Raw genomic sequence first — 22,658 nt, 5'->3', positions numbered from 1 at the left:
AATGAAACCAGCTCATATGTTTATTTATAAGAAGAAAAACATTATTTATAATGTTGTACGTTTTCCTTAGCGGCTGTTTCTAAAATAGGCCTCGCAGCTCGAAGCGCCCCGAAGAGTGAATTTCCTCTTTGTTTTTTCACACTATATCTTTACACTTGCATATGAGGCATCGTAACAATATAAACTATGTAATTGCAGAGCAACCGAAGTAACAAATAAATGTTTCTACTTAGACAGCTGCATAAGGTATGCCCATCTGATGATATGCTGCGGATAAAAGAGATGTTCGCATCGCACAATATATCAGCTCTTGTCTAGGATTCAGAAGTAAGCTTTTCGAACTTACATAAGAAAGAAGGATTGGCGACGACTTTTTGCATTTACAAACACAAAGTTTAAAAGAAAACACGGATCGACACACATATCATTGCTCTTTAATATTTGCACGTCTTAAAAATATTACATTTAATCTTTGGCGTATACTAGAATAATTCAAATCGATACCAGTCTTAATCAAATTTCTAAATACCCACAGTTTGGGCGTTGCTTTGGGCCTAGTCTTAATGTCTGTTTAGTGCCGTAAGCAGCCTTTCCCACAGTTTTCTTTACCGAAAAACAGCACTTGTTTTCTATTAAAAAATTTTAAGAAAATGGCATGTATGTTAAATGTCTGTAGCCCGTGGGTCTTACGTAATATAAGTGATTGAAATAACAAAATTTTCGGGATAAATCGCAAAGAACTCGTATCTACTTAGTATATTGGAGCACCTGGATATTTATAAAACTTTAGTAATGAATATAATATTGGATTCGTATAGAATAGTTTAGTTTGTTGAAGTGGTGCGTTCGCTTCTCGTCTACCTACAAAGAACAAGTGTGGATAAAAAAGCAGAAAACACTGTAAGAATGGACATGTCGGTAATTTAGAACCGCAGTACTAGAGGTCGAAGCAACAGATACGGCCTGCTGTGATAAATAGGCGTACTTATATTCAGTATAGATCGAGTTCCAGGAATATAGAAGGAAAAAGGCTATTGTTGGGGCAGGTTCTTAGATGCCACATGGTCGTTTCATACGAGGCGCGACCGGGAAAGTCTATAATAATCAGGTCTACTTACAAGCTTCGCCTGGCGTTCAGCGATTTTAAATTGGGATGTCATTACTTCGTGTAGAAACGCAAATTTGGAATTAGCTAATATTAGATAGTATTTTCAAGAGCCTTCAATTGGTTAAGAACGACCCTTCGCATAGAGATATCCATATAAATATTCGGCTATAGTTTCTTTAGTAGAAAAAGTTACTCAGTTGAAATCCTCACTCCTCCAGTTTCCTCATAGGCACGAGAAATTTTTGGAAAAGTCCTTAAAAGGGGCAAATATGAAAAGGCTAAAGAAATAGTCTGTTTGGCCAAATTAACATGTTATATGAGTCGATAAAACAAAGACTCACCAGTGAAAAAGCATTCACCCAATTCCACGTTCGTGCAAAATCAGTCCAACCCCAGCAATTAAAGTCGATCTAGGTCGGATAGACAAACAGATAGACAAGAGTTTCAGTGGCACATAGATGAAAGGACGACCTTCATAGGATTACGTTTCAAAGGCATCACCAAAATTTGAAGAGCTTTCATATTTTAGTTTTCTCGTAGTAAAAATTTACTTAATTTTTTTTATAAAAATGTATATTTTTAATAATGAAAATGTATATTTTTCTTAATATTTTGAGTTCTTTTTCTCTGAAAATGGTTTGCAAAAAATTTTTCCACGAAAATCAAATCTACATTTGCGGTTTAAACTTTCCAATTGGCATCTATTAGAAATTAACTTAGATAACCACTCGAAGTGCATTTTTTCACCCCATTAATGCATAGACAAACCGATACGACCAATAGGGTTTTCGCAGTTTTATATAGAGATATATATTGCATTTTAATTCAGCCCGGCTAGAACGGTGCCAAGAATAACCCTGTCTACATAGGCATTTATGTAAACATTCCGCCACCGCTTTATTATTAAAAAACAAACTTTTCGTTAAAAAGTACCCATCCAATCGGCTCTATATTGCGCGCAGCTTTATTCTAGCGACCCACTAGAAATAAGCCTAATTCAACAATTTTAGTCGGTCGATTTTAGTCGGATAGGCAAAGAAGCAGGCAGAGAGTTTTAATAGAAGGCAGGTCAAAGGGTATGCGGGCTTTACCCGCGCCTCTTTTTCCTATAACGTATGTTATTTTACCTTTATTATACTTTACCGAAACGAATATTTGCAGCAAACGTAATGCCAACTAACCCTCTTTCCCTTTTGAGCTTTTCTCCTCGTTACGCTTAAAATCCTTTGGATTTTCTATCTTTAGGAAATGCTGGAAAGGTCCTTTTAGACCTTCTGTTCCCCGATATTTGCTTCATTGATCAGATATTCCTTTTGGTGTTGATGTAGAGTCCACATTGTTAAGCATCAGACCCTCAATTCCAGTGTTTTCCATTCCAGGCCCTGCCTATAGGGTTTGTAGATGTACGATCAAATCAGTCCTTACTAAAGTTCTATTGCGAAGATGTCATTTTGGAACGCTACGAATAACGATATTTTTTGTCTCATTACTTTGTTTAAGCAAGTCTTGGCGTTAGAATAAAGCTTTTAGAAGTTTCGCGATCACACCAAATAGGGGTTCTTCAAAAGAAACGAAAATGTCTTCCATTGTTTATCCTCTGACTTGGTGTAGTGTCATTTCCAGCAAATCGTTCAGCGCAACTATCGCTTATGTTCAGCGTTTCTATTCACAGTAGCCAATATGGCAGAATAGTCCTGAAATCTAGATGATGTAGGCGGGTAAACGACATTGTGCAGTACAATCCCGTGTCATTACAATGCTTTCGGGCACATTATATTTATTGCGTACCTATCTTTACAATTCTAGCTCTTTATTATTAAATAGCTTAGCTTTTCTATTCAGTTGAGGCTATTTAATGAGAAAGGGCCAGTATTGTATTAACTAAGATAGATACGCAATCCACACACGTTACACGTGAACTGAAATAAAGCTGATGCGATATTGTCATTTTTAGATTTCTAACCTCGCAGTACCTATTGGATTATCTGCGATTTAGAATGCAGATACGTAAAACGTTCGGATTTGGGGGTATCCCTAAACGATTATTCGCACTTCCCTTTGCTCAGTAGTAGTTGAAAGATGAAGCATCGATATTCAACATTCCTGTCTCTTTAGTAAAGGAATCGTTTGCTCTGGTGAAACTGAAATAGCGCTTTTACTTAAACATGCAATTGATTGAACTAGGTGCATAGGCACGATTATGTATGAAGACCAATATAGCTACTGACAATCCTCTAAAACCGCCGATCACGATAAGAACGACTAAGTAGAAGGTAGAACAGTTCCGATAGAAAACCAGTAGCTTTCAATACACACCTGGCGGAATACCAAATAAAGCATATTGAGCAAAAAATTTCTTATAATATCTTTAAAAAAGCCGAATTACGTAAGGATCTGTTTTTGACGGTAACGTTACACAACGAATAGAGGTGACGCTGATTGCCTTCTCCGCCGTAACTATTTTACAGGGTGAGCTTGAATTTTCCATTGTTTTAACACGTAGCCGAACCGACCTTTGGCATACGTCTTTGTGTGTTTCTGGGCTGGGGAAACGAGAAACAAATTGAACCCAGTTGACTAGTTCAGGAGTTTTCGTAGCTGCTAGTGCGCATTAATTGATCCTATAAGATGAAGAAAACGCGTACTGATAAGGTCAACGCCAAACATTCAAACGAGAGGAATGGTAACGAATACGAAAAACCTACCTTCCTTGTATTCATAATTTCCATCGCCGTAGAAGGCAGGAGCGGCAGGGACAGCACCCGGTGGAAGACGTTGTACCGTGATCGTCGCTTGTGTCTGAAATGTTTCCCAAAAATCAGGCAAAACTTCGTACACCAATAAAACCTAGTTCGTGAGTGAATCTAAAGTTTTGAGGTAAATAAGTGTTACACGCTTCCAATTAAGTATTTGAATTATTAAATGGTACAGTAAAAAAACGTGTAGCCTATTTTGTCTTGCGAGCGGCGATTATAACTTAATTTAAACGTATTTAAAGACACCCTTTGCAGGTATCAATGCGATTCTCTATTCAGTGCTAAGCTAATAAATTGGATTTTACTGCTGTTACTGCCGAAACGTTGCGATAGAAAATACTGTCATATAACGGCGAACATAGACTCCTAACGGATTACAATTGCTGGCTGATCCTGCCAATGGCTTTAGCCATAAATCAGTGCAACCGATGGTCACGTGCAAACATTACAAAGACCAGGATATCTGGCAACGGCGCTGCAGAGGATACGATCCCGTTACATAGTACTACTTCGATACCTGCCAGAAATGGCTTTAATATCCAAACGGCCGCCTGATGCACCCTAATATAAATTATTTCCTTTCCATGAATATACAGATTTTCGTCATTGCGCAGTATGTCAATGCACGAGGTTATCTGTGGAAACGCTCAAATACACAATTTTCGCTTTTTAGTGCGTTCCACAATAATCCAAAAAGCGAATAGGTTTTCGCCAAAGTCTACTAGAAACCCCGAACACCTAGATCTGAACCCAGACGTAGACACCCGCCGGTGCCTCCCAAATTTTTATCCATTACCTAAGCTTTTTTTTGTAATTTATAATTAATATTATATATTAATAACATTTTTTACATTAACTGATTATTGTTAATTAATTTAAGAAATTGTTAACTCAACGCTCCACCACGCACTTTACAGCTTCGCAGCTCATTTAAGACATCCGAATTTTCAACGATTGTAGTGATGGCACACCGCTCCGGCATAAAGGCGACCAATTTTCAAGATACCTTGTTTTCCTATCGTGATAGCCACAGCATACTTGGGATTTATATACGATTGCCACGCATATATATTCTGTGGTGTGCGAACAGAATACAGAAGAGAAATCCAACTAAATAATCAATCTTCCAAGCAACCAAACCTGTGTGGAAAATTTTCAGCAGAACTTCTGTTGCGACAACAAGGCGATTAAGCCAAAGAAGATATTACCTACGGAATCGTCGTGCCGGAATATGAATGACAAACCTTTTTCTTAACAAACGTTTTAGCTTCCACTCGGCTAATAGTCGCGTCTACATTTGGTCCACGCGAGTAGATCTTACAATATGCTGCAATGGTATGCACGTGGACGGCAGAAACTTCACGACCGTATCCAAATAAATGCGTATTACCGTGAAAACAAGTTGAAATTCAAGTTCCACGTTTACGGGAGTGCACGAAACTATAGAAAGCCTTTTGCACGAACGCACAATTCATCACCCTCTCTTTTTGCGAAATCAAATATATCTTCTTCATATGCGTATCTGTTATTTTTATAGACCGCCTTTTCTAGTGTCCCAATAAAGGATGCAGAATATTAATTGCGAAATAGGTACCCTCTTTGGTTGTGCCGGTACACAGGGTCATTAAAATGCTGCTTCGATTTAAACAATAGAAGGCTGAATGCATTTCAGACTGGATGTTTTTAAATTATTTAAGAGCTCGAAACTTGACTGATCTAGTTTTTTCTTGATAATCTTCACTCCTTAGAATGCCATTAATTTTACTTTCGAATCGAAAAGGCGTAATACAGGTAAGATTAATAGAAGGGGAAGGTCTCTGGTCGCAGCCAGTGGGACGAAGGCCTTTCGACACTTTTCGGCGACGCAAGCCTTGAAGCAAATGCCTTTGGCATTTAGGAGCAGACCACTATATATGTATATACATACATATATACGTATATTCCTTCTTCGTTTAATTTTACTTTCATCAATATTCGCCATAAGTTCGCCAGAAGCCTTATGCGTGACGATCAAAGTACGCTGTACCAAGAATCGGCTACAATCATGGATGACTAGACCGTCGCATAAGATGACCTTGACCATGATCTACCCCCGAATCGTGGCATACATGTTTTTTAGCGAGATAAAACGGGCAACAATGGGCTGAGAGTTTCTCCCTCTAACTACACCGGTTTGTTAGAACTAAGACACCTTTGCCACGCCGTAATTGATTTTTGCTTTAAAATTGTTTATTTAAGTACTTAAGATATATTGTGACACGTCTGTCTCTGCCAGGATCCCTAGCGCAGTTGAGCACATTGTCAGGATGGAGCGGCTCCGTCTAAAACCGTGATGTCTTCTCTAAATTACCGCCATAGCCTCCAGAAATTGATCAAGCTTCTTTTTGCTTGTAGAAAGTACTCTCCTGAAGGCAGTGTGTGTTCTCCATATTTCTTTGTCCGTAAGGTATGGTCTTGACCCACATTGGCATGATCGGCGCTTCTTTTGGATTAGAATCGCTCGGCCCGAACCTACCCAAAGTGCTCTAATATGACCGATATAACAATGCAAGGCGGCAGTTTTTGGTGAGAGAGTGTTTAATGGCATGGCGTTTTGCCTTCTCCAAAATAAAAGTTTTCCACAGCTCCAGATAGCTGTGTTCTTACAAAGGGCAGATTCTTCGAAAAGCGGTCCTGAGGTGGACCAATTGGGCTTCATCATCGGGTGGGAAGAGAAGTTTTTGGACTGAGACACCATAAGACCAGTTTCCTTCTTGCGTCAAGCAATGTCAAGGATAGCAAGACAACCTCATCAGTTGATGTGTTCGCCCTGATGCATTTCTTTTTCCTTTAGCAATCCTTTAGCGAGCAAGTGATTGTGGACAAGACGTTGACAACAAATTTGAAGAGTAAAGGACTTTCTAACAATATGTCAAACTTCGCTATCAAAAAATAAATACAGTCATCATTTTCCTAACAGCTTGATAATAAAAACGGTGCAAAAGCGTAAACCAAGGCATTGGAAAGCTTACTGCTATACAGGAGAAGAAAATCTTATTCTATAGTAGTACTAAACACTATATTTACGGGCATTACATTTGAGAGTGGCTAGCAAAGCGACGAAAGCTCCAAACTAGCGTTCATTATACTAAGAATGAAGAGACTGGAAGATATAAAACGGTTGCTTAACTCACTAACGAAACCGGTAACGATGTATGCACTTCGATATAAGCGGATATGGTCCTGGGTTCTGGTCTGTTTTGGCCAAAGGACAGCAACAATTAGTAATCCGGGCATACAGAATAGAATAATACAGATACCACTGCCCTAGAATGCTACCATGGGGCACACTAGCTGTAAATAAGCACAACTCTATATGTATAGAGTTCTGACACTATTAAAAGCGAAAACGTATATCTCTTAAATGTTTCAAAAACGTTGTGATATGCATGAACGCAGAAATAGGCCCGATTTTCAATAACGCCACAAAACGGCTACATGGCGCCTGTATATACCAACTGGGAATAGTCAATTCCAAACGTTTATGGTAGAGTTCGGAAAAGCGATGATTGACGTGCCCTATGTGACTCTACAGAAGCAGACCAGGTCGATAACACAGTAATCTATTTTTAAGCCCTAAAAACAACAAGGCAGAAAAGGGGGCATAGATGTTTCAAAACAAAGACATAAATCAGTATAGACTTGGAAAACCGACGGCTTGTCGGATAAACGTTTTTTGACACCGAGCATCTCGACATGGTGTAACAGAGCCTTGGAAGATTCAGGCAGAACGTAGCAAAGTTGACGTCAGCGGACGATGAAAAATGTTAAAGATCGAAGTGGCAATGATTAAGACATGTATGCTTCGTGGCTCCGGAGAAGTGTACGGTATATACCACAATTTTTTCATTTAGAACGTGGTAAGGCGAAAGGTCGAGTATAAGTCTAAAAGCGAAGGCGGTGATATAATAATCGGTGACAGCTTGATGATTTGCCGGATAGATGGTATCTAAGGTCAACATTCCTGAAGAAATGAAAAACACAATTGGAGAACGCAATAAGACAATATACATGAGTTCGACGAGAATCGTCTGCGGCATAAATGGCAAGAAACTGCCAGCAAAATATCTGTAGGTATCGGTAAGATCCATACGACCTCTAAGAATGGTTGCTATTTGAGGTTTAGTGCATCACTAAAGCAAAGTTGGTCTTTCTTCTATACGAAATTATTTTATAGTATAAGGCCGTCGGAGACTTTTATATCCAAACCATATCTGAACTATCACATGTTTATTGTTTATATTCTTCACGATAATACTCGGTCCATGCTGCCCTTACGCGACATACGTAAGAATCAGGCTTTTGCATTTTCACCAAACGCAAAGGATTCAGTTTTTGCATGAAGGTTCGATTAGGCGCTGATCCCATCTTCCCTCATAGAGCCACCCTTTCCGATTCCCAGTTTATGTTGATGTAAAGATGACACCCCGTCACCCCTAACAATTCTACACTGAACTTATTTCTATAAACTAGGGCTTATTCAAACTACTCAAATTTTCTATTTTCCTATGGCACACTAAAGGACGATATCTGGGTAAACGACCTCAGATTTTAAAGGCAACAAGTGTATCTCAATAATTAACAAGTACCGCGACATGTCGTATTATTATAAAATAATGTTGGATGACATGTATTACCATGTAGCTACATAGCACTAGTTACATGGCAACTCAAGTAACGTCCGGGCATGTCCGGTACCGGACCTACATGGTTAAGATAAGGCAGAAACAACAATATGCTTATTTTATGAATAGTCAAAAAATAACCGTTTTCGAAAGCGTTCCATAAAGGAACAGGGCGAAAACAGTGATTAGCGCAAAATTTGGCAGCTTCCGTGGGTTTGGGAGAGCGAGAGTACGGTATCAAAAGTTTTCATGCAATATAAACAAATTTAAGAACTTTCATAGCAACCAGCCCTGGAAAGCAGAAGTTGTTTTTAAAAAACTACCTAGCGTTTTTTCTAATACAAAAAGCGAGTACCATGCTTAAGCTATACATAGACCATTTGGGGGAATTGTTTCCGTATATAAATGCGTTTGCTCTAACCTCTTAAAAAGCCGGACGCTCTCCATCCAATCTGTAACGGTTTGTGCTCTACGGAGCTCTGTGAAGGTAGCCCCGGCTAGATGATATAGAATACAGCTTCTAAGGAGAAATTACTGTTTGTGCGCGATTGAAAAAGTAAACCAAAAATGTGCTTAAGTTATCAACGCGCAATTGGTTCATGTATCTACTTCATATTATAGTATCGGTTAAAGCGATATAGTAAAGATGGATTTTACCATAAGGTGTGTAGGAATGAGAACGTGGCCAACGAGTACTAAGTGTTACGTTTTATGCAATACGGTAACTTCGGAATACTTGATTTAACGTAAACGTGACCAAAAAGCAAGGCCCGTAAGCTAAACAAAAACTCATGTCGTTTTCGAGAATCGCTGAGTCATATGTCAAAAAGCGGTACATAGTGTACCTAAAATGTGACCTGTACACCGATTTTATTATTACAAAAAATTACTTTATAGACCACATGAAATCTGACTTACCAAATAGAAAATAGGAGCCACAAGATGAGTAAAAGAAGTACGACTTTCATATATTTTGGTATGATTATGTATGATATGAATATATATATATATATATAATTACTCTCACTCATGTTAAACTTTAAGATATTATGATAGATTATTTGATGCATGAAATCCCTTTAGCGCTTAAAACTGCTGTCTTATTTTGCTATCTAAACTGTAACAGGGAAGTTCTTTTATTCACATGTGTTGTGTAATACGAGTGATTTTATTCATCTTAGCCCCCTGATTTTTCTGTAGCAATCGCAATTTTGTACTTTGTAGGCTACCCGACTATTTCATTAGTATGATCCAGAAGCATCACGTGATGATGTAACGGGTCGTAGTTCTTAAAAAGGAAATTATGATGCAGTTTCACTATATTCTATGGAACTCATTCTTTCAAAGGTGCGGCATAAATAACAGACTTGTAGATTTTCAATTTTTGATCGAATACTTCGTTTGAAGGGACTCATCAATGCTAACCTAACTCTGATTCGCCGGTGAACTCAAAATCCCGAATCATCGATCGAGTATTCTTTAGGGGTTATGGTCATATTTCAATGACTCCAAATGTTTTTAAAAATGCAAAAAACGTAAGAACGAAGCTAAGACTTTTTTGCAGCGGGGTTTGCAAAAGTTAATGTTAGGATAATATTTTGTTCTTTGAACCTAAAGCAAATGAGTTGCCTTTTAAAAACGCGAAATTTCTATCACATAATAGGAGCAACCAACATACACAACGCTGTTTTCTAAAAGCTCGAGACGAACTTTCTTTTATACAAAAAAAAAGCCGCAATAAATTGTTGACAATATTTTAAATTTGGGAAAAAGTCTTCCATAGATTTAACTGTTGCATTTTATAGTATGAATTTTTACTAGCTAGGAGTACCTAGATTTCAATAAAAGTGAAAGGCGTATTAATTATTTTCATAGCTATATTAACATGTCATATTAATGTTTAGGCGTAATAACAACGGCAAATGATAACGGCTTCGTTAGTACATATTTTTGTATTAGATGTAGTGGGAATTAGAACCAATTTACCTGATTAGGTCCGGGTCGATGTGGCATACTGGTTGCGTTTCAAATCAACTGAGGTAGACACTGGTGATCGAAGACAACTTGGAATTTATTTCCGCAAAGACGTTAGCACGAGCGCTTAAAAAACCTGGAAGTTCGCAAATATATTATGTGTAAAGACTTACTTTAGTTAACAATATGTCTGCTAACAGCCATTTACATACCTTCCATGCAGTAAAGGCTAGACTTGTTGTGTTTACAACCTATTACGCAGCCAAATGTACTAGACGACTATCCCGACAGAAACAAAATTTATAGGACTAATAGTGCAACGTTTTATAACAGTATTGTAACAGAAACATTAGCAGAGCCTCGTCATCGCAAGGCGACAATGCGTACCGTGTAATAACAGCACCGTTATTAATGTGAGAAAATTGTCCATCCTTTTATTATAAATAAACGATAAAAATACGAATCCATTGCCTAGCGGCTTTGGCTTGGAGTTATTTCCTGCGGCATAAGCTGAATCCTGACATATTCAAAGAAAGTGGTTGTAGTTTGTTATTATTCCAACACAGTAATCTAGTTTTTTTTAATCGCGATGTTGCAGATCATCTTTTGCTACTGAAGATGAGAATCTGGTCTAAACGACGATCCCGATTGAGGGCATTGGTTGGTAACAGGCCTATGTAATTTTGTGTATCGATAAACAACTGCGAGTTATCCAACAAACGACGGTCGAACAATGATTTAGTATTAATTGCAAAGAGTTAGTTGCGTGTAGCAAAGCCGTAAATACCGACTGAGGCAATTAAGACTACGATAAATTTTGTGGGAAAGCCAAATTAATTCCAAAACGAGTGACCGCTTTTCCATTTCAGCAAGCATTTGGAACAAAGTAATATGGTTACTTTTTTCTTACGTTACGAAACAAAGAAGTAGTAATGTGATAAGGTTATCAGTCGAATAGTAATTAATATGGATCATGTTGATATACCAAACTACGGAAGTCAACAGTACTAAGGGCACTACTATATACGTTAAAGGAAATAGTTAACTCCATCAGAAAACGACATGGGTAAGGGGGTGGTTCACCTGAATGAATGCTTTTATTTCAGCAGACAATTATTAAAGCTGATCTTGCCCTTCAGTCCGCTAAACTATATTGTTTACTAGCCCGCAGCCGTTTGCAACCTGCGATTTTTTCCGATGTGTCAGAAGGTTGTAGCCCTTCAAAAAGAAACCAATCGAATAACAGCAGCAGTAGTATCTAGGGGGGTCGCACTATTTGTGAAGGGAATGGTCTGTTAGGATTGTTCACTAAAAGAACGCAATCAGGCAGTGCTTCGGCGATCATAAGCTTTCAGTAAGTATTCTATTTTATAAGCGAAATTTACAAGAACTAGATTTTGTGATGCACCTAAATCACAGTGTTGTAGACTAAAGCTAGGGATTGTTCGAGATAATTCAAACATCTATTCTCATAGGGCAAACCAATAGTATTTGATATATTTCTTCAAGCGGTGATACAGGCCACGACTTTCTACAACGTATTAGACGGGCACGTAGAGTTCGCCTTATGCGTACTTTAATTTAATTAGATTAGTCAATGTTACACCAACCTAGTTTCCAAAAATATTACCAATTATTTTGCCCCACCTAACCCTTTACTTTTTTTGCAGTAATACATCAGCCCATTCTGATATGAACAAATTTGATCCACCTTCCTTTCCATATATTCAATTCTCTCGTTAAATCCAGTTCTCTTTGATGAACCTTATGCAACACAGTCATCCCCTCACCCTCTTCCCCTATTTAGACGTAACGTTTATTACAAATAAATTACTATCAGATTACAGACCGACATCTTTATTAGCGTCCGATTGCAGCTTCTAAGGTCCTGTAGTATTAAACCTCTTGTCCTATTCTAACTATCCAGTTATAGTAATCATATATCTTGATTTTATTTTTTGTCAGTGGCCCTGTCGCTATAGTGCAGTTATCCTATGCTAATGATTGGCTACCCTGCTGAAATATACGTCTCAATAGCTTCGCTATTATTTTGCAAACAATCCATTCATGTACTGTCTCATTCCTCCTGTTCGATAGAATTACTAAACTCTAGTTCAATTAACCCAAATGAATTTCATTTCATTTGCACTTGTAAAGTTAATTTTCGGCCGTGTACGTTGCGCCTATTTGACACCTTACGTAACCCAGAGCCACTACTCTTTTACGTTTGTTCCCGCTTTCCTACTGGAACATTGTTGTATCATCGATACTCTGTTATACCTAAACCTTTCCCCTTTTTCTATTAATAATGGCCTCTGGGAAAACTGTGGATTTAATTGACGAATTTAAGCCATATATTCAAACGGCTTATATCTCATAAATCATTTTGGAGATTATCAAATTAGCATAGCATCTTTTTACGGGAGAAAAAGTTCAGTCACAGAAATACTTATCCAATTTAAAAAAATGACCAGAATACGGGTCGTATTTATGTATTACTAACCATTTCAACAAAAATTATGATTTTACCACTAAATCGCGAGAAAGTGTAAAATCAAAAGTTGCTCCCTGACTAAATGTTAAGTCCGTTTTGAAGGTTGAAAAACAAACATTCTTTTAATATAGCTTTTAGTAAAGTAAAGCAACATTATAGTCTAAAGGAGCCCTTCTGGAAAGGAGTGTCAAGAAATACAAACCGTACATGCCGAGATAGTCCACATTTTATAAACCGTCTCGAAAATCAACGAAACTACCATTATGCTTTTCTAGAAGAGAAAAAAGCTGACTTAAAAAATTTTCCCACACAAAGTGGATCGTGATGACGAACCATCTCGGCAAAAACTACCCTTTACCACTCGATAGTAAAAATACGAAAACGCGAAAAATTAGTTCCAAATTGCATGTCGTGCTCATTCTGTCAAGCTCAATAAAAAACTAGTTTTACAATATGCATTTTTGGAAAATTTTTAACGGTTATATAGCAATTTTGAAAAAAAGATCAGCTCGCAAATTAACAATATGCTTTACAAGAAAAACAACTTTCTCAGGGAAAAAGTCAGCTCAGGCCGGCATAACCCGACGATATCACGGGGTCGACCTAGACAAACAGAGAAACTAATAAGAGCTTTAGAAAGAAAGTTAAATGGGCCGCAGGCTTGCGAAGCACTAAACGAGATATATTCAAATGATGTTTGGCTTATGACAGCAGCATCATTCTACTTTACATCGGTACCCTGCATGTTGTTGCAGAATTAGTCAAGCGTTGTTTTTAGAATGCTGACAGGCGGTATGCTGTATAAAACTAACGTATCGTAGTTGGTAGTCACAGCCGTGATAGTGAGTTTCAACTAGTCTAGTACTAATATTTCGTGCCAATATCTCGTGCTATGTATAGCCGACACGTTCTATCACACCATTTAACCTGGTTGTTGTCAGCACTGAATCACTAAATTGTGGGTTTTCTAGCGATTTTGCGTGTTTTCGAGGGTAAAGTGCCGAAATAGGAGGAAGTACAAATAATATTGAGGAGCACAAAGTGCTGATTAGCAGATTATTTCATTAAATCAAACGTTAAAACGCTGCTGAAACGTGTTGTTTTTTTTTTATAATGCAGTCGCCACAATTGCGTAATTTGAAAAAGATATACTACGAAGCAGGAGGACCGTGTAATTATTTATAAATGAATTTATAAAAACTTAGATTCGTCTTGTATGACGTCTTCCAAAAAAGATAAAAGAAGCATGGGTATCGAAAATTACGCTTTGTCACTGATTCAAAGAGGCTGGGTTAAAAAGCAGTAGACCTGCCAAGAATCTTCAGTTGAATGCTTGAATAGAACGAGCTTGTCTCCGTTGAGCGAACCAAATCATGAGACAACGCTCAAGATTAGACCGTTGAAGACTGGGAAGAAGTCCAGTGTTCAGGCGAATCTCTTGGAAAGAGCATCCACCATGCTTTCAAATGTGTTGGCGAGTCATTTATCGAAAACCACGTCATGCCGAAAATAGAATATCCATAAAAAGTTATGATATGGACTATGATTTCTGGCAAGGGCATTGGGACGATGTATTCCACGCAGGGAACATTAAAGCAGTAGAAAAATGCTAGAGTTATCGAAGGCAAGATGCTGCTTTAGGTGTGGGGATGGTTTCCCGACGTTGACTAGATCTTCACGCACGATGTAGCACCGTGTCACAGAGCCTTGGAGTACCTTTAGGTTATTCATTACCAACGACTTTTAGGTAAAAAAAAAAAAGGTCTGTGTACCTATTCTAAGAGATCAGAGCTTCAACAACGTTTTTTCATTACATTATGATGGCTCAATAGTTTTCGCTGTCTGTATGTGTATAATCTTTAACGGCGAATGATCCTAACATCAGTGCTCACCGTGACCAAGAGCAGTCGAAAATTTGGATAATATTTTATATCAAGTTAATCTTTTGATTATTCTATTTTCCAAGAAAAGGGTTCAAAAGCGTTCAAGAGTTTAAAAAGAAAGAAGAGTGTTCAAAAAACGATACTTCGATGTTGTATACTTTCAAAACTGTTTGCATCACCACGCCTCGCGTTGTCTTTGATGACTCTCTCCTTCATGAAGTTCTAATTCATCATACTCGTCTGCTCGTCCCTTTTTCTTGCTTCACCGAATTGTGCTTACATTTTACATAGGCTTAAGAAAATTTGTATCGTCTGTTCTACGGGTCATTCACCATTATTGTGAGAACACCACAATGGCATACCGTGATACCACAGCGTCACGTATAAAAATATATTCATATGACGACTGTTGCGTCTGATAACGAACGTAAGTCATCGAAGTTTCTATCGCTGACCGCTCCTTAGCTATGACCCTTATCGGATCGTGTACTACTATTTAAAGGAGCTGCACTCAAAAAACAAATTCTCTGCAGGCTCACAGTCATTTTATAAATTATCAACACGTCTTCTCAATAATACAGTTATGACGCAACTTTACGTTACAACCTAAACCTTTTTTATATTGTATTGCTTTTTTATACTTATACTATCTAGTACCTTGTTAATCACCTGTAAGTATGAAAATATGGCTTATATTTTTAGGTGTACCGTCAACGGGATTTTGACGGTTGACATTTTCACCTCAAGATAGCGTACGTTTAAATATATATACACACACAGCTCAATATCATATACATTAAGTAATATGTCTTTACTCAAAGACTATTAGTATTATTTATGAAATATTTGCTGCTTGGCAATTTATTTTTAGCGCTTTGCCACTGCTTCCGTCGCATTCAATATGCCATACTGCTTGTGCTCTGGACACCCTAGTGTACCGTAAGATCATCATTCTGCTGTACCCTCTATGATGTAGCTTAGGGCCGCGACCGCCTGTTTCTCCATTGGCTTTCGATGTGATCAAGAACAGACAAAATTTTTCCAAAACGACAACACAATATTATGATTCAAGAGCGTTCTCATTTTATTCCTTCTATGGGAATTAAATCTATGAAGTGAATATAAAAACAATTGCACTCGAATGTTGTATAATCTTTGTAATTACGCCTAAGCAACTACAACTAAATTATTATTATTAAGATCAGGCTGCACGTCTACTAAAAAATGTCGTTTCTGATGAGCTGCTAGCCTTTTCAACTTTTCTAAAGCTGATATATACTGCGTTCCAATATAGTATTCAGTTCTTTCTACACCATTCCCAGGTACACCTCAAAACTATTATTTGCCTTCTGAGAGCCGATATATCAATAAAATAGCCATTCCAGGGCATACATAATACGTTAATAATAATAATTCGTATTTTACATTGTTCTAGGAATATTTTTTCTGCGAGATCTGAATACAGTTATAGATAACTGGAATGTAATCGTAAGGTAAGGTGGTCAATCAATTTGAATTTTGCTTAATTTATTTATCTATTTTGCCTATCTGAGAGTTTCTCTCCTAACTCATTAAAACCATTAATGTAGCATATATATTAAGCACTAATATATTCTTCAGCCGAACCAGTGTGGTTAATATTTGCCATTGCTTGTTCTAAGTAACTTATCTTTTATGTCCATGCTACAGAAGAATTTCCGTAGAGTCTAGGGCCATAGAGCCCTAGTTGGTCGAATTATAGCTGGTTTGCCTTCCCCATTTCACTGTGTTAATTAGGTGATCGAGATTATTGACGACTTTTAAGCCAAAATTGAAGCAAATACTTTTTCATACTCTAAAACAGTATTACTAAACTAAATATGCACAGTTTTCACCGATGATCTTCTGCCACTTTTTTGGCCAGGCCATAATCTTATCATTGTAAGACTTCAGAAGTTTTTGAGCGAAACTGTGGCAGAAAAATGGTTGCATCCCTCAGTTAAAAAGAAATACCATTAAACTCTACGGAGATCTAAATAGATCATAGTTTGGTGGTGAGGACCTGAACTACAGGACAGATGCATTCAAGTTTTCCATCCACGCTTTTTCAATTTTTGCCGGTTTTCGAAAGATATACGTAACATGACATTGTCCTTGGTGAAAGATGACGTCGTTTCTATTCACTAGCTTAGGTCGATTCTTTTTTCAATCGGTGGTAGTTGCTGATATTAGAGGTCGGAATCAATCGTTTTGCCAGGTAAAAATAGCTCATAACGCTCGATTCCTTTCCAGCCAGACTAAGTGCATCACGTTCTTTGGCGTTAGTCTAATTTTGTTTACCTACTGTAGAGAGATACCTACTGCTGCATATGATTCACTTTTGATCATCCGTGGTCAACTGTAAATGTCTTGATTTCGTGACGCTTCCGTAGCATTTTGCCAATGGAAATATCATCGAACATTTTCTGCGTCCATTCGTCTGATATCAAGCATCTTTTTATAGCCAGCTTTTTTTAAGTGGAATAGGCTAAAACTATTTGATATCAAATGCTTAGTTTCTTGGCAATGTCATGGTCACCCCTATGCCGGTCTGTCACGATAATTTCATCAATTTTTTTTGTAACTAATCGACCATTATGATAAGCACCCTTCAAATTTCCAGAACAAAATTCTTTCGATGACGCATCTTGACCATGAGCAGTACAAATTTATTTACTGGCCTGCCTAGCCTTTATCATAATGAAATACAAAAATAAATGTGACAAATCTTCGCGTAAATTTCACCTATCTTCAAGGCACTTTACCATGAATCTAAATCAGCGCATTCAAACTACTGTCAGATTATAGCTTTCAAACATTACCAACGCTAGTGCCTGCAATCTACCCAAAAAACAATAAATACTTGTTTGATGACCCAGTATTTACCGCGTGTTTTATCTAAGTTTGGAATATATTTTTATAGTTGTTTATAAGACTATATCTAGAAAAGTACAAAAATCTTAACGAACTATTTTGCATATACTAAGCGTCATTCCTGGCAATCCAGTTTATTCAATATAGCTATCATCCACCGTGACTGCACTTTAGTTTCGGAGCTTAAACGAGTCATTTTCAAAATATAATTTCTTTAATCCGTCAAAAAACCTTTTAACCGTCAAATGAACGTAAACTTTATAATATTTTGTTATAGTTACGTCTTACTATAGGCATCCGAGTATAAGCTGTGAATCTCCGTCCATATAATAAGCTTACGTAAAATCATTAGTGTACATTATTGAAAACGTGCCGTCCGACAAAAGGTTTCAATACAGCTCGACGGAACACTACGGCGTACAAATAACAATGTGCGCACCAGAGTTTATTGACGCTATCCAAAGGTGATGGACAAAGTTGTTCTGCTTCGATCAGCGCAGAAGTGTCATATGGGTACAGACAAGATGTCACAGATTGCTCACGAAGTACGTGTCATATGTGATAGACGTCGGACTGATGTTCTCCAGAGATAATACGGCCAAAACATTTGATCAGTGTCGTTTGGTGCTCAGTTCTTTTCTTTCTAGATTAAATTACCTCAGAAACGATCTGACGACTAGCTCATAATTTAGAGGGTGTGTTTGTGTGTTCAAATCAACTATTCAGCCCTGTTCTGAAGGTGGGTCCAGTGACGAAAACATCGTGACACCACAAAGGCACCAAAATATTAATTTTCATATTCTATAAACTGTTGCACGATCGTGGATAGCTAAAGTATCTCAAGCACGATCATGTGACATCTAGGAAAATTGTGCACTGGTTCATATTAGCAAGCGAATGCATTTACGAATATTGGCGTGCTCTAAAAAACATACGTGGCTGCCGAATAGTCCAGAATTCAGCCTGTTGGCAGACCATTTATGGGACGCGATCGAACTAAAGTCTAACATAACATTTGTGCTATCAAGAACTGCGAAAGGAAAATTTGAAAGGAGGTTACAGCTAAAGCATTTTGTTGAAATATATTTATGAACTTTATGTGTACAATGTAAAATAAAAGAACAAATGTGCCGGCACCGGAATTTGAAACGAAGAGCTTTAGCCGATATTTTGATTACTGTGGTACGTAATTACAAAAGCTGCCAAACATAGCCGTAGTAAGCGTACCACGATGAACACACCTTGGTACATTTGCAGCCAAACCTAAGCTAAGCATGCTAAATTTCAAAATTCCTAATAACTAGAAAATTATTAATTCTAGAAAGAAATGTGAGGCAGTTTTTGCTAAAAATTAAGAGCTTTAAAAAGGTGGGCTTCGCGCCTCTTTCAGAGAAGCTACAAAAAACAGCTTATATTAAGTTTCGAAAATGGTATAAAGCCCAAAAAATAATTTTACACATTATTTGGTACGGAGACGCTCTAGGTCAACACTTAACTGCACTTGTAAACTTGCAAAAACGCTCCTTGTGTATAATTTATTTTCTTATAAACCAAACCATCCCTAGCGATAGTTAAAATTCACTATAGCACATTTTTTGAAGCGTCGTCATACAAAACTGTTCTCCAAATGAGTTCCAAAACGTAAAAGAATATGTATTTACATCCTTTTCAAATCGGCTCCTGTTTTGGTTGTGTGGATAGTAATATATCAATAGAGTTCCAAAGAACTGTTTATCTGACGAAGTTCCATGGAAGAGTACTTTGAATCACACTTATCGTTTATAATCAGCTGATACCTTTTCGTACACTAAAACAAAGCAACGAATTGCGCAACTCAAATGCGTTCTATAATTTTCGTTGCTAGTGTTATAGATTTTCTAATCAGCGAAAATTGCACTATCGCCGGACAACACTTTATCGCATATTTATGGTTTCACATATAATGAGAAGGCGTTGCTCACCTACACAGACGAAAACACGTAAGACGTATATCTTAATGCCACTATTTCTTTGTTTAACGTACCTACTTCAGGCCACATACAGAGAGCGAAAGGCAGTGAGGAAGTGATGTGATTTGAACTGAACGATCTCAGATGTTAAAACATCGCGAGCTAACGGTTGCTTATACAGTCCCTGAGCATGTGCGACTTAGCAGACAGCGTTGCCAACCTCTCGACCTTGCTGAACACTCGCTTCGCCGCTATATGAAGCTTCTTAACTCTCGTCTGAGTTCTGGCGATCTAAATACAACGCGTACATAGAATGCTGCTCGACTTTTTCGAAAAGGCCAAGTAAGCAAGCATTAGCGCAAACGCTTTGTTCACTCGACGGCCAACTAAGTACGTTCCTGTGGGAGAGATGCTATTAAACGGCACAAGCAACTGAACCATGCTGGGGTCGACAACAGCCGAAACCTAAAAAGAGCGCAGGCTGCAACAGTTTGGCTATGGGTTATGGCTGGCCAGTGCATCGACTACTAGAGAATTGCTAAAGGTCGGTTGTACTAGCTCGCTTCCTACACTAAAAGATATAAGCTAGAAATTGCATGGCCAAGAATAAATCATTGCATAAGTATCCTAATAGTACTTTAAGCTCTGCTAGTCCCTTGCTCACACAATTTACAGGCAAAACTTTTGTACCTCATAAAATTTATATTTGCTGCCACAAAATAACGTGTGCGAACATAACTAGACTTCTCGTTGCAGCTAGCTCGTCTTACACTTTGTTTACTCCACTTAGTTTTTATCGATTTTACCATACAGGATATGGCTATCAAATTTGTGCGATCTTTGGATTATAAAATAGAGAATCAGCCAGCAATTAGAAAACGCAAGGAAAGGACTTGTGCGTTCACCAAAAGACGAAACATCGTTATAGCTGACCCATGGAGATTGTGCTTCCACTCAAAAAAATATTATAATATTGTCGAATAAGGTCTCAAAATTGGGAACGGGATTGACAATCTTTGCAGCGGTCAGTTACTACGAGGCTTCCAGTGAATCCGAGTAAGGCTACCAAAAACCAAGATAGAAGACTTCCAATAGGAAAAAAGTTGGATGATTTTGAACAAGCTCTCAAGCAAGAGCAAAGAACTGTTTTCTTCGTTCCTCATCTGGATATTCTCAATATTTCTACTAAAATAAGAACTTGAAAGTTAATCAGAAGACAACATCTACTTCGTTCGGTACCTTGACGACGTCTCATAATGTTTAATGAACTTACAGTTAATCCAAAAAATAATCTTTTCTTGTGCAGTCGGCATCTCCTTTTGGATAGGATATGTTGGCATGTATATAGGATAGACAAACCACACTTCGATTATTTACCATGTTAGGTGTACGCAAAACATTCAAAACCATTTAAAAATTTCTGTAAAATAGATTTATAAAGCTTTTAGCCGTTTTATTTTAGTACCCGCATTTAATTTTAAGTTGGGACTCTAAACTAAACTTTGTACTAAGCCGGCAAACCTGCAATCGTGTCAAGTGTGTGAGGTAAAAAAAACATGCATTCTCAAGGTCGGCTGGTACGCTTTGAGAATGTAGACAATTATTACCATTTGAAATGTTATTATAAATTATATAAAAAATGTTTTAATGTTGCGCAATCTTATACCAAATCAACACTCTATTGACAGCTCGATCGGCTTGTTTTATTTTTTCATTGCACATAATTTTGTTTTTCCTTACCTAGTATATATATATAATATTTTGATCCGTAAAAACGTACATATACAGAAGTCTGGCCATTTTAAAACTATATAAGTCTTTATTCTTATTTACTGCAAATCACATATAGGAATATCAATAAATAATTTCAGCAACTACCATATCTGCGTATTCTATGTACATGTGTAATATAGAACTTAGCGCGTTTCTTTATGTTAGGGTCCTCTGTGTGTATTGTAAGTGAGTTCCTTGGACGCATTTTTCTGTCCGGAGAGCAAAGGCGAAGAGTAAAATGATATTTTGTATGAACAAATTTATTGAGCAGCGCTTTATTGAGCAGGAGAATTTTGATAAATCAGGTAGAAATTCTGCCACGTTTGAGTACAAACGTCATCGCCATCCTATCCGATCCCAGCCTTTTGGACCTCGAGAACAAGTTCTCCAAAAACAAGGGGTTAAAGTCCGGATATGACTATCAGTAAATATTTGCAGTGACGTTTTCATTTTTATCGAGGAATCTTTCTGTTGCCCGAATTACTTTGGTTGCAAAAATTATCCCTTAGCAGTGTTGCAAGCACATCGAAAAAGCTTGAAAAATAAATTATTGGTCGACCCTTAGTATTAACAATCCTGGTCTCTATAGAACATTATGTGCTATCATTTAGTATGTATTCGCGTTAATTGCACCGCAACAATACTAATTCTGTGAAAAGCTACGAGCAATTTTTAGGAAGTCGCCTATTATTCTGAAATCTTCATAAGGTTGGTCCGGTAAAGGCTGTTCCTAAAAGGCACAATGAGTGAACGTGGCTTGGCGTTGTCTGGGAGATCGTTTAATTTGTGTTCCTTGTATGCGGTGCTGTTTTCAAGAAAGTCACAAGTACTACATTGCCTCAATGGCTGTACCCAGGCTTCAGCAGTTTTCTCTCTTCCACTTCATAAAGTATTTTTTCGATATCGATATTTTTTAACAAATATTGCTTGCAGGATTTCATTGATAAGAAACCGTACTGGTAATCTAAAGACTCCAACAGACTGTATGTCATCAATCGTAAGACAATCGGTTTGTGTCAACCTTTGAAAATTGGCTTCTTCCGTGTATGCCTAGGTAACAAGCACACTCCCTACACTTTTCACTACCATTGAATAAGGAAAGTATTTAGCATCTAAATACCTAAATAATAGTATTAAGCAGTCCTTCTATGTTTTTTTCATCTTT

At 37.6% G+C, this 22,658-nt stretch overlaps 1 protein-coding gene and 1 long non-coding RNA gene across 4 annotated transcripts in view; one reads left to right on the top strand and one right to left on the bottom strand.

Moving 5' to 3' along the window:
* Zasp66 (PDZ_signaling and DUF4749 domain-containing protein Zasp66) overlaps window positions 1-19,914 on the bottom strand; it is a 56,489-nt gene extending 36,575 nt beyond the window's left edge. The window contains exons 1-3 of one of the 3 annotated variants that reach the window (XM_086970458.1): window positions 19,793-19,914; window positions 10,515-10,637; window positions 3,814-3,907 (exon numbers count right to left, since the gene is read on the bottom strand). In XM_086970458.1, coding sequence (XP_086826584.1) covers window positions 3,814-3,907; window positions 10,515-10,541 — 121 coding nt within the window. In that variant the 5' untranslated portion in view covers window positions 10,542-10,637; window positions 19,793-19,914. Of the gene's footprint in view, window positions 1-3,813; window positions 3,908-8,949; window positions 9,063-10,514; window positions 10,639-19,732 lie in introns of those variants that run through there. The other 2 variants (XM_022841946.2, XM_022841947.2) reach the window with 2 other exon arrangements.
* A 184-nt stretch (window positions 19,915-20,098) lies between these two features.
* On the top strand, window positions 20,099-21,600 carry LOC147752822 (uncharacterized). Its single transcript, XR_015313028.1, has 2 exons — window positions 20,099-20,264; window positions 20,706-21,600. It is a non-coding gene; the product is annotated as an uncharacterized LOC147752822 (long non-coding RNA).
* Window positions 21,601-22,658: the final 1,058 nt, after the last annotated feature.

The sequence above is a fragment of the Varroa jacobsoni genome, unplaced genomic scaffold (assembly GCF_002532875.2).
Source record: "Varroa jacobsoni isolate VJ856 unplaced genomic scaffold, vjacob_1.0 scaffold_960, whole genome shotgun sequence".
Taxonomy (NCBI): Eukaryota; Metazoa; Arthropoda; class Arachnida; order Mesostigmata; family Varroidae; genus Varroa; species Varroa jacobsoni.
The sequence above is the reverse complement of the archived record's forward strand: the minus strand, read 5'-3'. Positions and strand labels throughout refer to the sequence as shown.